At 37.1% G+C, this 25,586-nt stretch overlaps 1 protein-coding gene across 3 annotated transcripts in view; it reads left to right on the top strand.

Annotated features, from left to right (window-relative positions):
• TRDMT1 (tRNA aspartic acid methyltransferase 1) overlaps positions 1-25,371 on the top strand; it is a 101,599-nt gene extending 76,228 nt beyond the window's left edge. For all 3 annotated transcript variants that reach the window (XM_088844061.1, XM_055429439.2, XM_055429430.2), the window contains 8 exons: positions 3,543-3,614; positions 4,261-4,326; positions 5,035-5,104; positions 5,614-5,697; positions 7,565-7,908; positions 10,724-10,781; positions 11,821-11,950; positions 17,109-25,371. In XM_088844061.1, coding sequence (XP_088700187.1) covers positions 3,543-3,614; positions 4,261-4,326; positions 5,035-5,104; positions 5,614-5,697; positions 7,565-7,908; positions 10,724-10,781; positions 11,821-11,950; positions 17,109-17,209 — 925 coding nt within the window. In that variant the 3' untranslated portion in view covers positions 17,210-25,371. The remainder of the gene's footprint in view (positions 1-3,542; positions 3,615-4,260; positions 4,327-5,034; positions 5,105-5,613; positions 5,698-7,564; positions 7,909-10,723; positions 10,782-11,820; positions 11,951-17,108) is intronic.
• The last annotated feature ends 215 nt before the right edge of the window (positions 25,372-25,586 follow it).

Genomic DNA, 25,586 nt, shown 5'->3' on the forward strand with positions numbered 1-25,586 from the left:
ACTTTCGGAGGTGATACTGCAATTGTGTCTGAAAGCAGATTGGGAAATTATCAGGGAAGGATGACATCCCAAAAACACCTTTGTGTAGAATCAAGCCTTTCAGTTCAGTTCAGTTCAGTTCAGTCGCTCAGTCGTATCCGACTCTTTGCGACCCCATGAATCACAGCACGCCAGGCCTCCCTGTCCATCACCAACTCGCGGAGTTCACTCAAACTCATGTCCATCGAGTTGTGATGCCATCCAGCCATCTCATTCTCTGTCGTCCCCGTCTCCTCCCGCCCCCAATCCCTCCCAGCATCAGAGTCTTTTCCAGAGAGTCAACTCGTCGCATGAGGTGGCCAAAGTATTGGAGTTTCAGTTTTAGCATCAGTCCTTCCATTGAACACCTAGGATTGATCTCCTCTAGAATGGACTGGTTGGATCTCCGTGCAGTCCAAGGGACTCTCAAGAGTCTTCTCCAGCACCACCGTTCAAAAGCATCAATTCTTTGACGATCAGCTTTCTTCACAGTCCAACTCTCACATCCATACATGACCACGGGAAAAACCACAGCCTTGACTAGACGGACCCTGGTAGGCAAAGTAATGTCTCTGCTTTTTAGTATATTATCAAAGTTGGTCATAACTTTCCTTCCAAGGGGTAAGTGTCTTTTAATTTCCTGGCTGCAATCAGCATCTGCAGTGATTTTGGAGCCCAAAAAATAAAGTCTGACACTGCTTCCACTGTTTACCCATCTATTTCCCATGAAGTGATGGGACCAGACGCCATGATCTTTGTCTTCTGAATGTTGAGCTTCAAGCCAACCTTTTCACTCTCCTCTTTCACTTTCATCAAGAGGCTTTTGAGTTCCTCTTCACTTTCTGCCATAAGGGTGGTGTCATCTGCATATCTGAGGTTATTGATATTTCTCCCAGCAATCTTGATTCCAGCTTGTGCTTCTTCCAGCCCAGTGTTCCTCATGATGTACTCTGCATATAAGTTAAATAAGCCGGGTGACAGTATACAACCTTGACAAACTCCTTTTCCTATTTGGAACCAGTCTGTTGTTCCATGTCCAGTTCTGACTGTTGCTTCCTGACCTGCATACAGGTTTCTCAAGAGGCAGGTCAGATGGTCTGGTATTCCCATCTCTTTCAGAATGTTCCACAGTTTATTGTGATCCACACAGTCAAAAGCTTTGGCATAGTCAATGAAGCTGAAATAGATGTTTTTCTGGAACTCTCTTGCTTTCTCCATGATCCAGCAGATGTTGGCAATTTTATCTCTGGTGCCTCTGCCTTTTCTAAAACCAGCTTGAACATCTGGAAGTTCACGGTTCACGTATTGCTGAAGCCTGGCTTGGAGAATTTTGAGCATGACTTTACCAGCGTGTGAGATGAGTGCAATTGTGCGGTAGTTTGAGCATTCTTTGGCATTGCCCTTCTTTGGGATTGGAATGAAGACTGACCTTTTCCAGTCCTGTGGCCACTGCTGAGTTTTCCAAATTTGCTGGCATATTGAGTGCAGCACTTTCACAGCATCATCTTTCAGGATTTGAAATAGCTCAACTGGAATTCCATCACCTCCACTAGCTTTGTTTGTAGTGATGTTCTCTAAGGCCCACTTGACTTCACATTCCAAGATGTCTGGCTCCAGGTGAGTGATCACGTCATCGTGATTATCTTGGTCATGAAGATCTTTTTTGTACAGTTCTTCTGTGTATTCTTGCCACCTCTTCTTAATATCTTCTGCTTCTATTAGGTCCATACCATTTCTGTCCTTTATCGAGCCTATCTTTGCGTGAAATGTTCCCTTGATATCTCTAATTTTCTTGAAGAGATCTCTTGTTTTCCTATTTTGTTGTTTCCCTCTATTTCTTTGCATTGATCGCTGAGCAAGGCTTTCTTATCTCTCCTTGCTATTCTTTAGAACTCTGCATTCAGATGCTTATATCTTTCCTTTCCTCCTTTGCTTTTCGCCTCTCTTCTTTTCACAGCTATTTGTAAGGCCTCCTCAGACAGCCATTTTTCTTTTTTGCATTTCTTTTCCATGGGGATGGTCTTGGTCCCTGTCTCCTGTACAATGTCACGAACCTCCATCCAGAGTTCATCAGGCACTCTATCTATCAGATCTAGTCCCTTAAATCTATTTCTTACTTCCACTGTATAATCATAAGGGATTTGATTTAGGTCATATCTGAATGGTCTAGTGGTTTTCCCTACTTTCTTCAATTTAAGTCTGAATTTGGCAATAAGGAGTTCATGATCTGAGCCACAGTCAGCTCCTGGTCTTGTTTTTGCTATCTTTATAGAGCTTCTCCATCTTTGGCTGCAAAGAATATAATCAATCTGATTTCGGTGTTGACCATCCAGTGATGTCCATGTGTAGAGTCTTCTCTTGTGTTGTTGGAAGAGCATATTTGCTATGACCAGGGCGTTCTCTTGGCAAAACTCTATTAGCCTTTAAAGATAGTCCTGAGCTATGCAAGGGTATGGCCTTTTTAAGACTGCCATGAGTGGGAGACTCAGAGCAGAGTGCAGCCCCAGCACTGTGATGCCTCAGACGTCCCTGCAATGGCGCCCATGTCTTGCCTATGATACCGTTCTTGCTCTGTATCAACCCAGATCGAGCTTGCTAATGGCCGCAGAGTCTGATTCTGCAACACAGTCATCATTTGGAACTCTGAGAGGAAAGGGACTAAATGAGAAGAAACCAAGGTTTCTGAGGAATCTGTTCAAGTCCACTCTCCTCTCCCATTTGAGCCTCAGATCCACTGATGATTTTGGTCTTGCTATCAGGCATGAGGAGCTGATAAGTGATGTCAATTAATTTAAGACTTTGAAACTAATATGTGACAAGGTCTTAAATCCTAATCCTAATCCTCTGTTGTTATAATTCATGCCCAATCTTGTCTTCCTTTCTGCTTGGTTCTTGATCATATTGAATGTTACTTATAAGATCTAATTGCTGATCCGAATACCACCTTTTCACATGACCTGTTTTGACCTAGTTAGTGTAACCAAGTTGCAACACCTTTGTGTAGAATCAAGCCTTCACCTTTATTGTCTCCCCTGTACATTGAACAAGATTGTCCTGATCTTACCTACTATCTTGGTCTACTTGGATGTGATTAGTTATCAGTGCCATCGACTCTTATGTTGCCACCCTGCCCAACCAGCTCATCCCTCTGAACTTTTGTCTCCCTTGGGGCAGAGCAAAAGCTGTCACCAGCCAATTGTATGTGTGTATGTGTGTGTGTGTGTTTCCTAAACTAGTTGATTTTAAGAGGATAATTGTTTTTAATTCTTCATTGACTTCTTATTCTTCTTTGCCTCATGTAAGGCATTTGGGCATATTATTTTTTTATAAGTACTACATTTACTAGACAGACAAAGCTTTTTTTGTTTTAATTAAATGAATAAACATGTTTTGTTCTTTATAGCAACAGAGATGATCATATTTTTTTGTGAGGACCAACTAATTGTAGTTCTCTGTTTTGCTTTTTAAAAGTGACTTGATATCTTTATGTAAGATTCTTGAAGTTATTTTCTTATCCCTTTCAGAATTGGCCTGCAAGGTGACGTGACTGATCCAAGGACAAATAGCTTCTTATATATTCTAGACATTCTCCCAAGGTAAAAACTTAGATTCCTATGCAAGCTTACCATAAGTGTAAAACTTTGAAAAAAAAAAAGTATAAAACTTTGTATCTGGAAGAATGTGATGTTTATCATTTTATAGAGATTAGCAGCTTCTACAGATACTATACATGTCATTTATTTTCTGCCATGACTGATAGAGCAACTGCAAATGTTTGTTGATTCTACAGTGCTGCTAAAGTGAGTGACAGGGTGTTACAGCCTAATAGCTGAATTGTATTGCCTCTGCTCACAGGATTAATGCAAATGATGCTAATGTTAGTGAATGCTGTTGCCCATGGCCTGGAAAATAGCACTGCTAACCCTAGAAGCTGTATTCCACGTAAACGTCAGCCCTTTCAACTGCCATTCTGTGCAGTTCAAAGCTCTGTGCAGTCCTGTGTTTTCACTTAAACTTCAGTGGAAATTAGCATTTCAAATGTTAACCTTATCAAGTGTGCCATGTTTATGGGGGAAAGGGTTAAAATATGTCACCTCCATCCTTTATAAAATTCGTTTCTAAAATCGGATTTAATAGTTACCTCGTATTTCTCACAAGTAAGGATTTTCTTTGCTTCTTACTTTTAGTATTGAGATATTTGGAATTCTGTTTGGTTTTTTTGTTTGTTTGTTTTTGTTTTAGATTACAAAAATTACCGAAGTATATTCTTTTAGAAAATGTTAAAGGTTTTGAAGTATCTTCTACAAGGTAAGAAATGTATTTCTCTTGTGTTCATCTTAGAGTTGGTATATAATAAGAACTATTGTGAAATAAAGATCTGAAAAATAAATGTGTATACTCTGACATTTAAGATATGTAGTTTATCATTAATGTAGTTTTCGAATAGTAATGTGAAGTATCACAAGGTTAGGGTCAGCTGATTCTCTCCCATTTTGGTATATTTGAATTTTTCCAGAATGAGTAATGTGAATGGTATTTCTCAACTTTAGCTGCTTAAGTTGGTGTCCATTTCATTAGAAGTAGGATGTTTTCAGTGAGAATAGTCCTCTTGACAGGCGTTTTCTGTCCTGTTGGACTGAAGAAGCACGCCCCGTGTCAGGGCCCTTTCAGGTGGTTGCCCCACTGGAGAAAGTGCAGCCAGTTAAGGCCTGGATTCACCTGCTGTCTGCGACAGTGCTCGCCTGTCTGATTGGCTGCAGACATAGCTTCATTCCAATAACGAATTTCCCATCAGTGGATTAGCAATTTTTTACTTATAATACAGGTTATCTCTTTCTTTGAGAAATGTAATTTCTCAAGTATTGGACTTAAGACCCAGGATTTTTCTCTTTCTAAACAAGTTGAATGGAGGTACAGTTTTCACATAAAATGAAATTTTATGTGTAATATTTTATATAAGAACCACATTTCGAACTATAGAGTGAAAGCTTTTTTTCTTACCCTTTGTCTTTTCAGAGATCTGTTAATACAAACAATAGAAAATTGTGGCTTTCAGTACCAAGAATTTCTATTGTCTCCAACCTCTGTAAGTACCACAATTATAAACTTAAATAAATTTTCCCAAAGGGAATTTGATTCAGTAAAAAGAATGGATCCAATTTGAATAATATTATAGGCAAATCTTAAAATTAGTTCAGACATGATTCCTTCTATATCTGAATTTTATAGCTATATGTGAATTTTATTTTTTATGATTACTGTACTATCAATAATGAATGTAAGAAAATCTATTTGTCTTCTTACTTGGGAAATATAAAATGAAACTGACTCGTAGACATATGATTCATCTGATTCCATCTTTATTTCATTCAAATAAAGGTACAAAGTGACAGTTTAAAAGGTTTAAGAATTTGCTGCAGGGACGTCTTCTACAAATTGATAATGGAATTTTGTCTCACAGAAACTAATGTAGACCTGATGTAAACTAATGTATAGTGTATGAGTTGGTTTTTTTTTTTTTCCCACTAGATGCTAACAGTTGGTAGAGATCACTTTAATTTCCCATAGCAACTACCTGTTCTGCTTCACTTTCAGCTTGGCATTCCAAATTCAAGATTACGGTACTTCCTTATTGCAAAGCTTCAGCCAGAGCCATTCCCTTTTCAGGCCCCTGGTCAGGTATTATTATTATCATTGTTGTTCTCATCATCATCATCATATTTATCTGTTGTAAGTAGGTCTCAGTCTGCTTATTTATTTTCTGGCACTACTGGTGGAGGTTTGTGTGTCCTCTCACGCCTGTAATAAAGACCATGCATTCAGTCTATCTTCTAAGCCTTTTACCCCTCCTTATGTTGTTTAGTCACTAAGTAATGCCTGACTCTTTGCGACTCCACGGACTGTAGCCTGCCAGAATCCTCTGTCAGTGGGATTTCTCAGGCAGGAATGCTGAAGCGGGTTGCCATTTCCTTTTTCAAGGGATCTTCCCAACCCAGGAATTGAACCTGCATTTGCAGGTGGATTCTTTATCACAGAGCCACCAGTGAAGCCCTCCCATTCCTGATATGACCACTTTAATTGCTTGAAACAAAACCAGAAGCATTTCTTTCATCATTACAAAAAATAAGTTGAAAGTAAAAAATTACCATTACTGCTGTAATCAACGGTCAGAAGAGAAATTATTGGAGGGGGGAATAATTTCTCTTCTGACCATTGATTCTTTTGCATCTATTATTTTTCTCCCTCAATAGAACCCATTGACTACTGTTGATAAAAATTCAGTATACTGTCTTAAAAATGGCTCGAGTGTTTTCACATGTCGGTTGCATTTTCTTTGAAATCTATGCTGTTTAGCATTAACTGATTAAAATATGGTAATGATTAGTACAAGTTGGATGAAATGCACAGTTGCTATGGATAGAATCTCTCATTATGCTAGCAATTTTGATAATTCTGCTGAAAATTGATGTGGATAACAGAGTTTCAGTAGTTCAGCGAAGCTCTCTGTAATCATCACAGGTAAGAACTTAAAAGTCATGTCCTACTAACAGGGGTTCAGTAGTATCATTTGAATCCCCCTGTACCACAATACCAGTTTTATGCTTCCCTGATGGCTCAGTGGGTAAAGAATCTGCCTGCAATGCAGGAGACAGAGAAGACATGGGTTTGATCCCTGGGTCAGGAAGATCCCCTGGAATAGGAAATGGCAACCCACTTTAGTATTCTTGCCTGAAAAATTCCATGGACAGAGAAGCCCGGTGGACTACAGTCCAAAGGGTCACAAAGAGTTGGACAGTACTGAGTGACTACACACACGGGTATTATATTATGGGGCTTCCCAGGTGGAATTAGTGATAAAGAACCCGCCTGCCAATGCAGGCGATGGAAGACACGCCTGTATCATATTATACAATAGCAGTGTGTCTCCCTTTCAATGTGGATAGATAGTTTCAAAAACAATGTATGAAGTATATTAACAAAGATTTCATCATTAAAAATTCCTGGAACTATTTTATCCTTCTCAAAATAGGACTTTATACAAGGTTACCTGTTTTGTAGGAACAACTTTTTCTTATGTGGCTCAGGAATAGAAATAACCTTTCAGGGTATTTATCATTTTTAATAACTAATTTTCCTTTAGATCACGGGTATGTTTTAGTATTTTTTTTTTAATGAAGGGGAATGGCAAGCTTTGATTCAAAACACATTTTCTGGAAATGTTCCTGTTGCTTTCTCAACTTCTTTTCCAAATATGATGTTGTCTGTATATTCAGTCTACTTCGTATTATTTTGTTGAATGGTTTTATTACTAGAGAAAGCAGTAATTTCATGAAATAAATTATCTACAGACTGATGGCCTGTCATTATATGATGAAAAACTTGTAGTAGCTTATATTATTACTAGTAAACCTCAATGTCTATCTTTTTAATGACAGCTCAGTAAAAGCCAAAGAGTTTTTTTGCCTAATGTTGACTGGATATTATTAATTCGTCTTTTATTTTTAAGAAAGCTTTTGACAATTTATATATTTTTATTTAATGCCAGGTACTAATGGAGTTCCCCAAAACCGAATCTGAACATCCCCCTAAATATGCAATAAGTGCAGGAAAAAAAACTGAAGAAAAGAAAATTGAACCAAATATTTGCTTTGATAGCAGCACGCAGTGTTCTGGAAAAGAGGCCATTCTTTTTAAGCTTGAAACTGCAGGAGAAATTGACAGGAAACATCAACAGGACAGTGATCTCTCTGTGCGAACGCTAAAAGATTTTCTTGAAGATGACATTGACAAGCATTCATTCTTTTTACCACCAAAGTCTTTACTGCGATATGCTCTTTTGTTAGACATTGTTAAACCCACTTCCAGAAGATCCACGTGCTTTACAAAAGGGTAAGTTTTAAAGTCTCTACTCATGACATATCCAAAGTAACCAAGTTTTCATAACTATTCTTTCTTTTATTTCTTCTGGAAACAAGGAGCATTTTATAGAATGTTTCTGCTAGAATGTGTTTGTTTTTGTTTTCCTCCCTTAATTGCCTGTTTTCATGTTCCAATAGAATGCACAAGTAAAAATTGCTTCTGGCAGAACATCATGTGCACAGCCCACGAAAGTGCTCATGAAAAGCCAGGCCATTGTTTGGCGACCTTCGAAGGACCTTAATTACCCACAGTGGAAACATACCCGTGGTGAAAACATGGTCTCTGTAGATGGCAAATTGCTAATTTTTTATCACCTTTCTTTTTATGGTACCTCAAAAATTTCTGTCCACTTTCATAATCAATGTACAAGAAGAAATTAAATTTTAATATCAAGAAATAAGATTGAATAATCTGGAGCACGTTCAGTTCAGTTCAGTTCAGTCGCTCAGTCGTGTCCGACTCTCCGCAACCCCATGAATCACAGCACACCAGGCCTTCCTGTCCATCACCAACTCCCGGAGTTCACTCAAACTCATGTCCACAGAGTCGGTGATGCCATCCAGCCATCTCATTCTCTGTCGTCCCCTTCTCCTCCCACCCCCAACCTTTCCTAGCATCAGAGTCTTTTCCAGTGAGTCAACTCATCGCATGAGGTGGCCAAAGTATTGCAGTTTCAGCTTCAGCATCAGTCCTTCCAATGAACACCCAGGATTCATCTCCTTTAGAATGGACTGGTTGGATCTCCTTGCAGTCCAAGGGACTCTCAAGAGTCTTCTCCAGCACCACAGTTCAAAAGCATCAATTCTTCGGCGATCAGCTTTCTTCACAGTCCAACTCTCACATCCATACATGACCATGGGAAAAACCATAGCCTTGACTAGACGGACCTTTGTTGGCAAAGTGATGTCTTTGCTTTTTAATATATTATCAAGGTTGGTCATAACTTTCCTTCCAAGGAGTAAGCGTCTTTTAATTTCATGGCTGCAATCAGCATCTGCAGTGATTTTGGAGCCCAAAAAAATAAAGTCTGACACTGTTTCCACTGTTTTTCCATCTATTTCCCATAAAGTGATGGGACCAGATGCCATGACCTTTGTTTTCTGAATGTTGAGCTTCAAGCCAACCTTTTCACTCTCCTCTTTCACTTTCATCAAGAGGCTTTTGAGTTCCTCTTCACTTTCTGCCACTGGAGCACATTAGAGCACTTTAAATTTTCTTTAGTTTTTGGGTAAGTAGTTATATTCTCATGGTTCAAAATTCAAAAGGAATTGAGATTTTAAGACTCCTTTCCTCTCTGCCTCTTGTTCATCCAATTTCCTTCCCTACATGCAACCGATGATTTCAGTTTACTGTCTGATCTTCCAGAGGTGGTGTGTGCAGGGTATCTAAATATACATGTATATTTTTACCCCCTTCTTTAAGTAAACTGTAGCATATTATAATCATCATTATGCACCCATTTTTTTGACCGTACAATGTAATTTGGGTATTATTGCCTAAGAATTTTGCTATACTCATGGAATAGGTATATCATAATTTATTTTACTAGACATTTAGGGGATATAGCCTTTGGCTTATTTCCCAAGTGTATTTTTCAAGTTTCTTTTTAAACCTAGAGAGAAAGGGAAATAAGACCCTTGGAGAAGAATTTGTAAAAGATCCCTGACTCTTCTTTGTTAATACCACTCAAACTCGTTTGATTGGTAGTTTTATGATTTAAACATTCAAACCTTCTCTCTTTACTTGCTAGCTAGTTGTCTTGACACTCTGCCCCTGAGATAATTGTACGAGGCTTATCCTGATTTTCTCATACTCTGCCCTTGTACTTCTAGGGGAATAGGCTTATTGCTTTTTCCATCACCTTAAAAGTCTTCAGTCAGCTGTTGTCTCTTTCCAAGTCTGATAGGTTCTCTTTTTGATTCTCATAAAACAGGACTTACCTCTTTTGTAATTTAAAAAAAAAAAAACCTTGAAATTCTTTTATAATTATAAAAATGGTATAAAAGAAGCTTTAATGTGAAAGTCTACTTTAGTGTAGATAATATAAGCAGACACACACATGATATATAAGCTTTTCTCTGATGTGACTTTCTTTAATTTATATTTTAAATTCATTTATTAGGAAAAAATGATAAAATATCATGCAGCCAGTTTGGCAGTGATCGTACTATAAGAAATATTACTAATACCTTGTATTTCTGTAGTGTTTTGTATTTTTAATATAGTTTTTTAAAACAATAGTCTATCACAGGATAAATAGTTAAAACATACGGTGTTACAGTAGGAGGTGGATACATGTTTGATGAGCCTGAGTCTGTCCTGGGCTGGCGAGAATAGGGTTTTGGGTTCATGAGAAGAAATGATGGTTCAGGCATCTGAAGAAAAATAGCTGCTATTCATTTTCACCTTCATAACATTTGGTTTAATGTGTCAGGGATGCTAGTACTGAATAGTATTTGGATATAAAAGTTGTAACTAATGCATACTTCCTGGGCATTTAAATGTGATGAACATTTAAAAACTGACATTTTATAAAAATGACAGTAATGCATAATGCAAATATTATTTACACAACAAAAAGTTTGTCAAGTTTAGTGTCTGAGAAGTTTAAATATGATCTTAAGTCTTTCACCTAATTTTTTTTTAATTACAAAGCATATTTATGTGATATTATTCAGAATATTTCAGAAAGATGTAGCTATGTAAAATTGATTCATTCAAGAAATATTTAAGAAATCTATCATTAACAGCCAGATGTTACAAAATATTTGTGTTAATTTTTCAGTTATGGACGCTACATTGAAGGGACAGGATCTGTATTGCAGACAACAGAGGATGTGCAGGTACTATGCAGGTTTCAGGACTTAAATATTTTGAAAATATTTTTAAATAAAATTTTATTTGCTACTTAAAATTTGAGAATGTTAAAATAATTTTACATATTCAATTGGAATTAATATGTGTATAATAATTATTTACTATAGAATAAATCTTTTTCTTGTTGCTAGGTATGGGTATATGTACAAGAAGTGTTTTATATTTTCACTTTTTTTTCTTACCTTTTACCCTTCTTTTTATACTCCATAAAGGGTAATTTAAAATGCAGAGTACAATAGTTAAGGTTCTCTAAGATTACACACAAATATTAGAGCCTTCTTTTGGAGCACATATTATAAAAATGCCTTTTAGGGAAAAATAAATCTATTTTAGCAAGGCTGTTTGTTAATACTTCAATTGCAAATTCTTTGTGGTGTCATGGTTGAATACAAGCTTGATGTGTTGTAAATTTTATATACTTCCGAATAGTTCTGCAGTGAAATCACATTATTTTCTTTTATGCTGATTTAAACTCTTTAACTGTTAATAAAATTTACCCATGGTAAAACCGTATCAAAGGCAAACAAATGTCAGAATTTGAGAAATCATATTTATTAAATATATTTTATCACTTAAGAAAATGTCTTAATTTGATAAAATTAGTCATAAACCATAAACATTCTAAAGACTGTTTGTATTGTAAAACTGACCTACTAGTTGACCAAGTTCCTTTCACTATTTTTCTCTTATATTATATTGTTATTTATTTATTATTTATATTCTTATGAGTTAATTTTTAAGAGACCAAAAATGACAGACACACTGAAAGTATCCTGATCTCTTCAACATCAAGCTTTTGTTTGTTTTCAGAGTTTATCTTACCCTTGAAGAGCCAATTATACAGTTCATTGCACAGACTTTTTACCCTGGACTTCTGTGTGTTATGGTGGACTATATGTTCATCATTTTTAAACTGCCTCACAGCAGATGATATTATCTTAACAAATTAATTGCATTCTATTAATTATTTATTACTTATTAGTTATCATGGATGTTTTCCTACAGATTGAGAATATCTACAAATCCCTTACCAGTTTGTCACAAGAAGAAAAGATAATGAGATTGTCAATGCTTCAGCTTCGATTTTTCACTCCTAAAGAAATAGCAAATCTCCTTGGATTTCCTCCAGAATTTGGTATGCGGGATACACACAGACCCCAGCTTTCATTTATTAATGGTCTCCGAACTCATTAGGGACTCCTGTGTGAGTTATGAATAAACCCTTGCCCAGACAGAGGTGGAGAACACTTCCTCTCCTGTGCCATTTTGACATCTTCCTTCTCTCCTGTTTCTGCTTTTGTCCACAACCTGTCATTCCCTTCAGACTCAATTCTCCTCCTTTTACTCCAGTAATGGTTCCAGATGCCTTGCAGGAACAGAAAGGCCAAATCAGAAATTCCTCAACTTTCCCCACAGATGGTTTTTAATAGCATCTCTTTCTCAAATTTATTTTTTGCTTCTAGGAGTCCTGTTCATATAACCCGACACTAGCTGTTGTGAAAGAATGCCTGGAATTGTCTTTTTTTTTTTTTATTAAAAGACAATTAAGAAATTTATTTTTGCGTGTGTATAGTGGGAGGTATGTTATTTGTATTTCTTCTCCTAGGAGGTACATTCTTATCAGTTAGACACCTTTCTCCTTCCCTACAAGGTTTAAGTGGAAAAAAGAGAAAGTAGAGAGGTTCTAGGAAGGAGCTTTCCTAATGGAAATTAAGGGTGACTTGGGAGCACAGATCCCAGAATTGACACCAAATTAGAGGATCTGAAGAGAATCTCAAGAACAAAAATGAACATACAGTTCCAGAGTGAGAAAGATGGAGCCCTGATGTCTTTTATCATTGAGGAAGGCCAGGGATTGTTGTATTAGGAGACTGGATGCAGTGCCTTCGCCTCTTAGAGCAACTGCCTCTCCCTGATCCTGCTTCCTTGGCACAGGGGCTCTCACTCTGTGGATGCCATTGGTTTCCTAGGCAGAGGGAGGTGAGGGGTATCCCTTGCACCTGGCTCTTGGGAAGGAAGAGACAAATCTCCCTCATTCCTCACAAGGATGAAATGTGTTTTTGATAACTTACTGGAATCTTGACTACAGAAAAGCCAAGCTTTGCTAAATCTAATCTTGTTATAATATTATTACAGTACTATTCTTGAAGAACATCATGGGTTAAATAGATCATCTTTTAAAATCTAAATAATGGATTTACACTTGAGGTTTGGAGTGCATCTTTTTTTGCATTGAGAACAAGCTCCAATAGAATTTGACTACCCTCTTGGTAATCGATTCTCCAAGCAGAGTCACAGCAACCGGGTTTATTTTGCCCTCTCTGCCTTTTTTGTGGTGATCTCATTCAGTTTGAACTATCCCAGGGAAGGTTATTTAAGAAAACATAGACTTCCCTCGTCTTAGTTTATGTCACAAAGTGAATGAGAACATCATCAAACAAAAAAGTGAGAATTGCACTCAGAAATTTATTTCCCAGTCTACTGTCCTGGTTACTTTTTTTTCTTTCATTTTTAGGATGAGTCATCAAAGGTACTTTCCGTAGTACTATAGAGAGAAAAGAGATTTACTGTCTAATAGCAACTAAGTTCTAAGTTTTAGTTCAGTGTTTATTTTTTCAAGTAGTAGTAGTCACTTTGGTAATAATGAAATTTAGCACAGACCCCAGAGTCAGACAGACCATGAATTTTAGCCCTACATAAATCACTTTCTGCCTTAGTTTATGTGTCTGTAAAGTGGGGGTAATTGCAGTACTGACTTCATAGGGTTGTTATAACAGGTAAGTGAATTAACATATGTAACATGTTTGCAAACTGTCTAATACCTAATATGAAATTTGTGCTTTTATATTTTAAATAATAGATGTTATAGCCTTTATTTCATGAACACTTTTTCTCAGTATTTAAAGATATAAATAGGGTAAAATAGGATTTTTCAGAGTTCTCTGAAAATATTTAATAAGTGTGAGAAAACCTTATTTATTTTTTATGGCTGCCCTGGGTCTTTGGGGCTACACAGTCTTTCTTTAGTTGTAGTGAGCAGGGGCTGTTCTCTAGTTGCGGTGTTGTGGTGGCAGGCTTCTCATTGTGGTGACTTCTCTTGTTGGGAGCTTGGGCTCTGGGATGCTCAGGCTTCAGTAGTTGTGGTGCTTATGCTCAGTTGCATGGGGAATCTTCCCAGACCAGGAGCTGAACCCATGTGCCCTGCACTGGCAAATTGCTTAACCTTCTTTTAAAATGTGTGATAGATGTGTGTAGTCAGTCAAGCCTCTATAGTTCGCACCAAGCAGGTCTGTCCTTCATTAATCCTGGGTCCAGAATGGGCATTCTTGGAGCTGCTTGTCCACGGTAGTAATGGATTTGCATTGATCCTCCTGCACATGTTGTCCTGTTTCTCTTTGTGGCCAGTGGCCTGCATTCATGAGATAGCAGGCTTTGGAAGAGACAGACACTAACGTTCACTTACTGAATAATTGCTGCTATCTTGACCTTCTTAATTCTAGGTTTCTTTGTTTTGGAGAGGATTATTATTTTTAAGGTACCTAAGTACTGCGAAGAGATCCAACCAGTCCGTTCTAAAGGAGATCAATCCTGGGTGTTCATTGGAAGGACTGATGCTAAAGCTGAAACTCCAATACTTTGGCCACCTCATGCGATGAGTTGACTCACTGGAAAAGACTCTGATGCTGGGAAAGGCTGGGGGCGGGAGGAGAAGGGGACGACGGAGAATGAGATGGCTGGATGGCATCACCGACTCTGTGGACATGAGTTTGAGTGAACTCCGGGAGTTGGTGATGGACAGGGAGGCCTGGCGTGCTGTGATTCATGGGGTCGCGGAGAGTTAGACACGACTGAGTGACTGAACTGAACTGAACTGAACTGAAGTTTTTTAAAAGTTACCTTTTAACTTTAAAAAATTATGTAATTTTTTTCCATAAACAAATTTAGATTTTAGTTCCTATATATGAAATACATGTATATATTGCATGTGTATATATATATGCATTATATATATAGGATTTTTTAAAATATTTATTTATTTTAATTGGAGGATAATTACTGATGCTGGGAAGGATTGGGGGCTGGAGGAGAAGGGGACGACAGAGAATGAGATGGCTGGATGGCATCACCGACTCTATGGACATGAGTTTGAGTGAACTCCGGGAGTTGGTGATGGACAGGGAGGCCTGGCGTGCTGTGGTTCATGGGGTCGCAAAGAGTCGGACATGACTAGTGACTGAACCGAACTGAACTGTGATGGCTTTTGCCATACATCAGTTTGAATCAGCCGTAGATAGACATATTTTCCCTCCATTTACAAATCTTGCTTGTTTTCAGACGTGTCTTCCCCGTTGATACAATCTTGATATCACAAAGGACCATCCCTGGGATAGTCTTAAAGTTTCTAGATATATTTCTACCTCTGGCTACTTTGAAGTAAATAACTTCTGAGATGACTAATGTTCTTGCCTAAGACATTATGATAGGAATTATATGACTGGGCTCCATTGCAACTATAGTTTTATTATGGTAATCACTCTTATTTTATTGCAGGTAACGTAATGTCTAGTGTTGATGAAGCAACTTTATAAAATTTTGAAATTTTTAAAAAATACATTTATTTATTTATTTTTGGCTGAGCTGGGTCTTTGTTGCTGTACTGGCCTTTCTTTAGTTGCGACAAGCAGGGGCTACTCTCTAGTTGCAGTGCACAGGTTTCTCATTGCGGTGGCTTCTCTTGTTGGGGAGCACCAGCTCTAGGGTGTGAGGGCTTCAGTAGTTGCAGCTCCAGGTTCTAGAGCACAGGCTCAATAGTTGCACATGGGAGCTTAGTTGTTCTGCAGCATGTGGAATCTTCCCAGATCAGGGATTAAATGCTTGTTTCCTGCATTGGCAGGTGGATTCTTTACCACTGAGCCACCAGGGAAGCCCAATTTTTGCTTTAGTAATGATCTTTAATTACTTCCTTTATTAACTGATTGCTTTTTTAATTGCTATGTCAGAGGGTTCTGAATGTGAAATTCTGGGATTGTAACTAAGATTCTAGTGTCCACTCTTATGCCTGGACAGTCTCTTATGGTGATATGTGCAAGGTTTTGTTCCGGCAAATATAGTATCTGCAGGGTATTTCATTTTGAAAAAGAATGTAGCAAAAAGAGCTTCAGTATGAAAATTTCAGTTTGTAGAAGCAGAATATAAAGGACTTGTATATAGAATATATTGCTAGAAAGAAGTCTCATGACTTAACAATAAAAAGAAAAATAATCCAGTTTAAAAGTGGGCAAAAGATTTCAATAGACATTTCTCCAAAGAAAATAGATACATGGTAAATAAGCCCATGAAAAGATGTTCAACATCATTAGATATTAGGGAAAGGTAAGTCAACACCACAGTATGATACCACTTCACAAAAAGACAAATAATAACAGTGTTGACGAGTTGTTGAGAAATCGGATCCCTGTACACTACTGGTGGGAATATAAAGTGGTACAACTGCCTTAGAAAGCATTCTGGCAGTTCCTCGAATGTTAGACAGAATTACGGTACAACCCTGAAGTTTCCCTTGTGGCTTAGCTGGTAAAGAATCCACCTGCAATGTGGGAGACGTGGGTTGGATCCCTAGGTTAGGAAGATCCCCTGGAGAAGGGAAAGGCTACCCACTCCAGTATTCTGGCCTGCAGAATTCCATGGACTGTATAATCCATGGGGTTGCAAAGAGTTGGTCAGACACGACTGAGTGACTTTCACTTTCCCGCAGTCTCACCACTAGGTATATATCTAAGAGAATTGAAAAAAAACTTACACGTGCATACGTATGTCCATGTCCATAACAGCAATGTTTGTAATAATAAAAAAGTAGGGAAAAACCCAGATACCTGTCAATGAATGGATGGATAAATTAAATATGGTATATCCATATGATAGAATATTATTCAGACATGGAGAGGAATGAACTATTGGTATATATTATAACATGAATAAACCTTGGATCAGCTGATTTTTACTGATAATGCTTGAAGATTGAGTTGCACTATATTTTATAGTTGTATACAGTACACATAATATTGTTAATACATAATGTTATTAATAAGTACTAAGATAAATATTAAACATAGAATACTTTGCTTTTTTTTTTTACTTTCTATTTTTTTTACCACACCACATGACATGCTGGATCTTATTAATAGTTTCCCCAACCAGGGACCACTATGCCTTTACTAAAGAATATATCCTTTTATCTCTGAAAGTTAATATTTCAAATGATTGTATTGTAAATCATTGTCTCTCTTTTCTAGGATTTCCTGAGATGACAACTGTCAAACAGCGTTATCGTCTACTTGGAAATAGTCTCAACGTGCATGTTGTAGCTAAACTAATCAAAATCCTATGTGACTAATTTTTTAAATAACTCTGAAAGAGGGTCACAGTTTTCTATCATATCCAGATAGTAATTTTGAAATTCTTTTTTGAATTAATTTTGACAAAATTTGACTAAATTATCTTTCTCTTTTATAAGTTTGGATTGGTCAGGAAAATGCCATTTTGTTTCCTTAAATTTATATTACTGTGTTTTTTAAGGTGAAACTTATTGTTATCTTTCAGGAGAATATATTTTCATGTGAAAGTAGTAATATATATGTTAAATATCCCTTTATAATATTATGGTATAGACAAGTTTAGAAACATTAGAATTTTGTAATGTCTACATGAATATTTTATAAAGTATTATAAAATAGTATATAAACTTGAGATACTATATATTTGTATATGTTAATTAAATTTGCTTTCAGTTCAGTCGCTCAGTCATGTCTGACTCTTTGCAACCCCATGAACTGTAGTACTCCAGGCTCCCCTGTCCATCACCAACTCTCCGAGCCTGCCCAGACTCATATTCATTGAGTTGGTGATGCCATCCAACCATCTCTCCTTTGTCGTCCCCTTCTCCTCCCACCTTCAATCTTTTCGAGCATCAGGGTCTTTTCTAGTGAGTTCTTCACATCAGGTGGCCAAAGTATTGGAGCTTCAGCTTCAGCATCAGTCCTTCCAATGAATATTCAGGACTGATTTCCTTTAGGATTGACTGGTTGGATCTCCTTGCAGTCCAAGGGACTCTCAAGAGTCTTCTCCAACACCACAGTTCAAAAGCATCAATACTTCAGTGCTCAGCTTTCTTTATAGTCCAACCCTCACATCCATATGGGACTACTGGAAAAACCATAGCTTTGACTAGATGAACCTTTGTTGGCAAAGTAATGTCTCTGCGTTTTAATATGCTGTCTAGGTTGATTGTAGCTTTTTTTCCAAGAAGCAAGCATCTTTTAATTTCATGGCTGTAATCACCATCTGCAGTGATTTTGGAGCCCAAGAAGATAAAGTTTGTCACTGTTTCCATTGTTTCCCTATCAATTTGCAATGAAGCAGTGGGACCGGATGCCATGATCTTAGTTTTCTGAATGTTGAGTTTTAAGCCAACTTTTTCACTCTCCTCTTTCACTTTCATCAAGAGGCTCTTTAATTCTTCTTTGGTTGCTTTAAGAATCTATCCTTTTACTTTAAGATGATTTATCCTATTTCTAAAATGATGATTCTAGCCTGTTTAAAATATTGAATAATTTTACTTAATTTAAATTTTTTAAACATTATTTTATATAAACAAATGTGTACAATATTTTAGAATAAATTATCATCACTCACCTTTTGCAACAGTCTGAAGAAAATAATAATCCTAAATTATTGATTACCTTTCCATCAGTATGCCATACTGATGAAAAATTTAGGTGCACATTATCTAATTATCTTTAATTCTGCTTCCTTCTGAAAGACAAAATTCACTATCCCTTCTTCATTTGTACATACTTACCTTTAGTTTGCTATTTTCAGAGCTTGCTTTTGCCTTTTATGTGCATTTTACCACAATTTAAAAGGCATAAGTTTTAACTTTCTCTGTCTTAAAACTTTCTCTGTCTCTCCCTTTCCACTCTTGGATTTAGGTCTCTAATCCGACTAAATCTTGCATTATAAATTCTGTGATTTTGATTTTAGTAATAAAAGCAAGTGATAAGTAGAAGAGAAATGAAATAAGATGAGATATTTATTCTTAAAAAACAGTCATCCAGATGTGGAAAAATTGAAACCCTCTGTAGTACTGATGGGAATGTAAAGTAGTGCAGCCTCTATAGAGGGTGACAATTCCTTTAAAAAAAATTAAACATAGAATTACCCATATAATAAAGCTATTCTACTTCTAGGTATATAGTCAAAAGAATTGCAAGCTGGCACTCAAATATATGTATACCAGTGTTCATTGCAACCATATTCATGATATTCAGCTATAAACAGAAAGGAAATTCTGATACATTACGTCATGGATGAACCTTGAAGACATTATATTCAGTGAAATAAACCAGACACAAAAGGACAAAGTCTGTATAATTTCACTTATATGAGGTACATACAAGAATCAAGTTCACAGAGATGTCATTATCAGGGCTCAGGGGACCAGAGAAATGGGAGTTAGTGTTTAATGGATGTGGAGGCTCTGGGGAGGTGCTAGTGTTCTGGAGATGGAGAATGGCACAACAGTATGAATGCACAACAGTATGAATGTACTTAACGCCACTGACTTGCATACTTGAGAATTGTTTAAATGGCAAATTTTATGTGCATTTTCCCACTCCAGTGTTCTAGCCTGGAGAATAACATGGACAGTATAGTCCACAGGGTTGCAAAGAGCCAGACATGACTGAGCGACTTTCACTTTCATGTTCATTTTACCACAATTAAAAAAGGTATTCCCTATAACCATTTTTTCAGAGGAACTCATAGATAAATATGGGTCTAAGGAAACTATCGGCCAGTGCATGTTTATGTCAGCTGTCACTGTCTACAAGATTATCATATGTGAAACGAATCACCAGTCCAGGTTCGACACATGATACAGGGTGCTCAGGGCTGGTGCACGGGGATGACCCAGAGGGAGTATAAGGGGAGGAGGGAAGTAGGAGGGGGGTTCAGGAAGGGGAACTCATGTACACCTGGGGCAGATTCATGTCAATATATGGCAAAACCAACCAATATAATATTGTAAAATAATTAGCCTCCAATAAAAAAAAAGATAAAACTTAGTACAAGTCTCGTAAACAACAGTATACATATCTGAAACCACTTTGGCATGTTTTCACTAGGCTTTGCTCACTGATGAAAAGATCCTTACCAATAAGAAGGTTCAGAGTTTTACTGTGATTATTCTGTGATTATAGTGTCCTTTGCCCCATTGTGCAATGGTGCATAATCTGTGTTAAGTTACAGTGCACCAGGTATAAACACATAAAGGCTCTGTGCAGACTTGTGCTTACAAACTAGAAGGTAAAACACAGCTTTCTGAAAAAGTCTTGGCATACATCCATGGGCAGATGGTGATTTTTGCCTTTAAGTTAGAACTGAAAGTACAGTAGTATGCACAAAACTCATAAAAATTGAAAGTGCTAGTCTCTCAGTCAAGTTCAACTCTTTGCGACCCCATGGACTATAGCTTCTGTCCATGGTATTTTTCAGGCAAGAATACTGGAGTGGGTAGCCATTCCCTTCTCCAGGGGATCTTCCCAACCCCAGGGATCAAACCCGGGTCTTCTGCTTTACAGACAAATTCTTTACAAAGTCTGAGCCACTGGTGGTATCATTATTTACTAGTATCTGTTTACTAGACTATCATTTAATTAGCATATACACACATGCATAATTCAGAATTTATCATTTTATTGAATGCCCACTATATGTTATTGATAATAAATATGCGTAAAATATGCCTTGGAAATTCTGATATTCAGACTTATTGTAAACTTATTCAATATTTTGGAAAATATAGGCTCTCCTTTTAAAAAGAACTGTATATAATTAAATCTCTGCCATTTCTAACAGGAAATGGATGTTTTGTTCCCTTTTACATCATGTGTGCTCTTTTAAATGGCTATTTATTACCTGCCTCAAATTTTTAGTAAGTTCTCCACACTTAAATATAATGCATGGGATAAATCAATATAAACAGAATGAATCATTGGAAAGTGATTTTGAAGAGGAGTTAGGTAGTCATAGGAGAAAGAGCTTGAGAATCCTTATTGGCAGATAGTCAAGCCAGATAATGGCTGGTACTGAGGGATCGGCTGACCCTCTTCAGGTTCAGAAGCCCCTGGACATTGTGTTCTGGCTATTAAATCTGACCTGCACAGTAGGCACTGCCTTGTACCTTGAAAGTGAGAGAATACCTCTGACTACCAGCCAGTTTACTTTCCCCTCACAAGACAGAGCCTTTTAAAGAGACAAAACCAGTAGTTGAAATTGTGACAGTTGAGAGACTACCTCTCACTTTTTTTTTTTTAGATACTGAGTAGGATTCCTTACCCTAAAATCACAGTCTGTCTTTTGTTCCAACCTCAAACTAGTTGGGGTCAGCAGTTATTAAACTGGCGGCTTTGAGGGTAGAGGAATGACGCTAAAGACAAAACTGGTTTGATTCTAGCTCTAGCAATCCAGAATAAAGTAGCAGCTGCCGTTCGAGCCAGCCTCAACCATGTACTGAAGGATGCCTTCTGCCAGCTGCCTCGTCTGCTTGCAAACTAAAGTGGGTCTGGTTGCTTTTTTGTTTGTTTTGATAACTTTTTCATTTAAAATCAAAAGTTAGAATTAACAGCTTCCCAGATAAGCCAAGATAACACAGTAAGAATCTATCTTTAAGCCCATATTGACAGCGAAAGGATATTTTCCTGAGTTAGTTATGTTATTGAAAAGAAGGGTAACTTTTCATAATTTTGTTTTCAGCTTAACTCTATGATTACTTGAGGCCACCAGTTGCAACCTATCTTACTAATAGCTTTGACCCTTCAGCTTTCAACAGTTAGTTCTCTTAACAGCCTGTGATTGAACTAGTTTATCAAGACAGCCTTTGAACCTCCTTGTACTGGAGTCTCTTCTCAGCGTCTGATGTCAAAATGTGCTGCATACACCTGTCGATCACCTTCTTAGCATGCATCTTTTTTGACCCACCTCTATCCCGACTGTCCCTTTCTCCTTTCATTATACTCACCAGGATGCCTACTTACGCCTATAATGTTTCACTTGGCTAAGTTTCTTTGCCTGTTTTGTTAAAGAACAGTAAGAAACCTACCTTCTTCAACTTTAAATTATACTGGTCACTCTTTCTGCACCATTTTTCCTCTCCTGTTATATTTCACCGTGCTATGAAAAGTTTAAACTTTGTGTTTTGTTTTGTCTTAATCCATTTTTCTAACGTACCTCCTTGACTTCTAAGGATGTATTACACTAATAATACTCATATTCTTCAAAATCTTACACAGCCTTGATTAAAACTATTTTGTCCTGATTTTTGAGTTTATTCCTTTTTAAATGTATTTGTTCAACAAATATGAACACATGCAAAGAACTTTTTTGGCTTATTTCTCATGTTCTCAAATAAATTTGTTATATATTTACTGTAGGTTCTGAGTCTTACTTTCAGTTATATCCAACACTTATAACTCTCCCTCAGCTATACCATATTTGATTCTTATTGCTTCCAAAATCTTATTTTTCTACAAATCTGAATTTAGATAGAAATGTTCACAAACCCAAAGAAAGATAGGAAGTTACTTTTCTCATAGAACTCTTCTTTGTAGCCCGAGAATGTTCTCATTTATTTGCTGTACATACTATGGTTTCATTGTTTACTTCAAGTATTTGCTCTATATTTTATTTTGTTTGTATATTTGTTCATATCAGGGCAGATTTAAATTGTAACAGTCTAAACATGGAGCATGTTTATTTAGCCAAGTTGGCTCTATAATCTGATGAGATCACCTGAAGAGTCTAAAGAGAGGAGAGAGGTTTGGAGCTGAACTTGTATCTGTTTCCGAAGATACAGTCTTCAGATCTCTCTTCTCAGCACTCTCCAAGTAGTTTTTCGCAAGAGATCTCACCCTTTCACCTTTTTTGTCCATAACACCCAGAAAATATAATTTTTACTGAAATAGTTGCTATTTTATTTACTTAGCTAGTTAGGAAATGAACACAAGTACAGTTAAATTACACACATGAAAGTATTGAAAATGCCTAATGGAAAGTGATACTTTTTGTGAAACAGATGTAAGCTGAGTTTGCTGTTTGAGAGCTCATCCTGTGGATGAATAGACAATAAGCTGGATGGTTGCTATGATTTGAATGGGTTTAAAATGAGAAAATATTCCATAATTTAGAGAATGTAAACTTTTGGGAGGATGAGGATTTAATTTTCTTTTACTGCTACCTTCCCAGTGACGGTGACAATACCTGGCACAACTCAATAAAAATTTATAAATGAGTGAATATAGTCATCATACTGGGTTGATATAGAAAATGCCTAAGGCTATATCATACTGTGGAATTTAAAGTGTCTTTAAGTCACTTTAATTTGTGCTACTGCTACTTCCTCTATTAACAGAGGAATAGCCAAGAAAGGAATACTCCTTTGGAATACATGATTTAAAAAATAATTCTAGGATAGAACTTGTGCTTTTAGGTTTGGGGGAAGTTGTGCAGATATAAATTTTTAAAAATATTGTATTCTGAGTTGTCTGGAAAGGAAGGAGACTCTTCCCTCCTTGCTCCTCCATGCTAAGTATGATTATCAATTCTCTATTTAATGATTATGAAATAATGCAAGAGACATCAGAAAGAAAACTCTGAAAGGTATAAAGAAGAAAATAAACCGGCTAAGCACTCTCCAAACTGGAGGGGGAACATAGCTACAGGATGTCGTAGCACCTCCAACAGAAGAAGGTAATCCAGTCTTGGTGTTTCCCGACCACCAAGCTAGCAACATACAGAAGCCCAGGATGGAAGAGGAGTCCTTCCAACACCACCAGATGAGTCTGATAGAAACCTCAAGGGCAGTGTATAGGGATCCCCACTGGCAAGTGTCCAGGGGAAGCACTATTTTTCTGCCAGGCCTGAGATTCCTTTCACTTGCTGAAAGAAGTGGGAAGCCAGAGGGCACTGGCAAGTGGCCTCCAACCATAGAAATGTCTAACCCTGAAGTTTTCATCACCATGGGCAGGAGGCCCTCTCCCCCTAACCTAGAGGTACCAGGTGACTCATCTTGGGGAAAACCTCTTCCCCCTAAAGTAGCACCATTGAAAAGCCACCATGAGCACCAGGTAAATCAAATAAACACTGCAAAGACTCTGAAACTTAAACTGCCACTGGACTTATAGACCAAAAGGTAGGCCAGGACCTGCATGCTAGACATACTGTCTACTAAAATAAAAAGATTAAAATAGGACCCATAGTCTTCTAACAGATGAAACACTCAGGATACAATCTAAAATCACCTCTTATACCAAGAACCAAGGAAATCACAAGTAAGACAGCCAACTGATGACACCTTCAAAATGAATGAGATGTTGGAATTAATTGACAAACATTTTAAAGCAACCATTATAAAAATGCCTTAACAAGTAATTACAAATTCTTTTGAAACAAAAAATAAGCTCAGCAAGGAAATAGCAAAAAGTTTTTTTAAGTTAGCAAAAGAGCCAGTAAGGTATGTGCATTTTTGTCTCAATTTAAAGAAAGGCAATTATATAACTGAAAAATACAATAAGTAAGCTCATTGGATGGGTTCAATAATAGGGTAGAAATGACATGATAGAATCAGTGAACTTGAAAATAGATCAATAGAATGATTAAATCTGAAGAACAAAGAGAAGAAAGACGGGGGGAAATGAGACTCAGTGAACTGTGGAATAGTAATAAGAGAGACAACTTTCATATATTTAGATGATGCTAAAGCTGAAACTCCAATACGTTGGCCACCTCATGCGACGAGTTGACTCACTGGAAAAGACTCTGATGCTGGGAGGGATTGGGGGCGGGAGGAGAAGGGGACGACAGAGGATAAGATGGCTGGATGGTATCACTGACTCGATGGACATGAGTTTGAGTGAACTCTGGGAGTTGGTGATGGACAGGGAGGCCTGGCGTGCTGTGGTTCAAGGGGGTCACAAAGAGTCGGACATGACTGAGCAACTAAACTGAACTGAAGAAGTAGAAGAAAAAAAAATGAGCTGAATGAATATGCAAAGAAATAGTGGATGAAAACATCTCAAATTTAGCAAAAGATGAGTATGTGGGTTCAAGAAGCTGAGTGGACTCCAACTTGGATAGGTTGAAAGAAATCCACGCAAAGACAGTTTATAATTGAACATGTAAAAACTGAAAGAAAAAGCAGAGAGAAAGCACATTACTATAGCAGAACACAATTTGAATGACAGCAGATTTCTCTTCAGAAATTATGGGGGCTAGCAGGAGGTGGCATAACATTTTTCAAGTGCTGAAAGAAAAAACTTAATTGAAAGTTTCAGTGTTCAGACTATCCTGTGGGAATAAAGGGAAACTGATATTCTCAAATGAAGCAAAACTAAAAATGTTTGTTGCTAGCAAACCTACTCATTAAGAATAGCTATTGGATATTCTTCAAACAAATGAAGTTATAAAAGACATTTTGGAGCATCAGGGAGGAACAAAGAATAATGGAAAGTAGAAATATGAATACTTACAGTATGTTATCCTCATTAGTTTTATAAATCACATTTTATGATTGAAATAAAAATTATAATACCATCTAATGCTCAAGACTGATATTATTATAAGTGGAGAAATTCAAGAAGTGAGATTTCATTTCACTTAAAAGTGGTAAAGTTCTGACACCAATGGACTGTGGTAAGTATATTATACTTATGTAAGTA

Source organism: Moschus berezovskii, chromosome 15, assembly GCF_049115385.1.
Source record: "Moschus berezovskii isolate FMDL1 chromosome 15, NW_MosBer_1.0, whole genome shotgun sequence".
Taxonomy (NCBI): Eukaryota; Metazoa; Chordata; class Mammalia; order Artiodactyla; family Moschidae; genus Moschus; species Moschus berezovskii.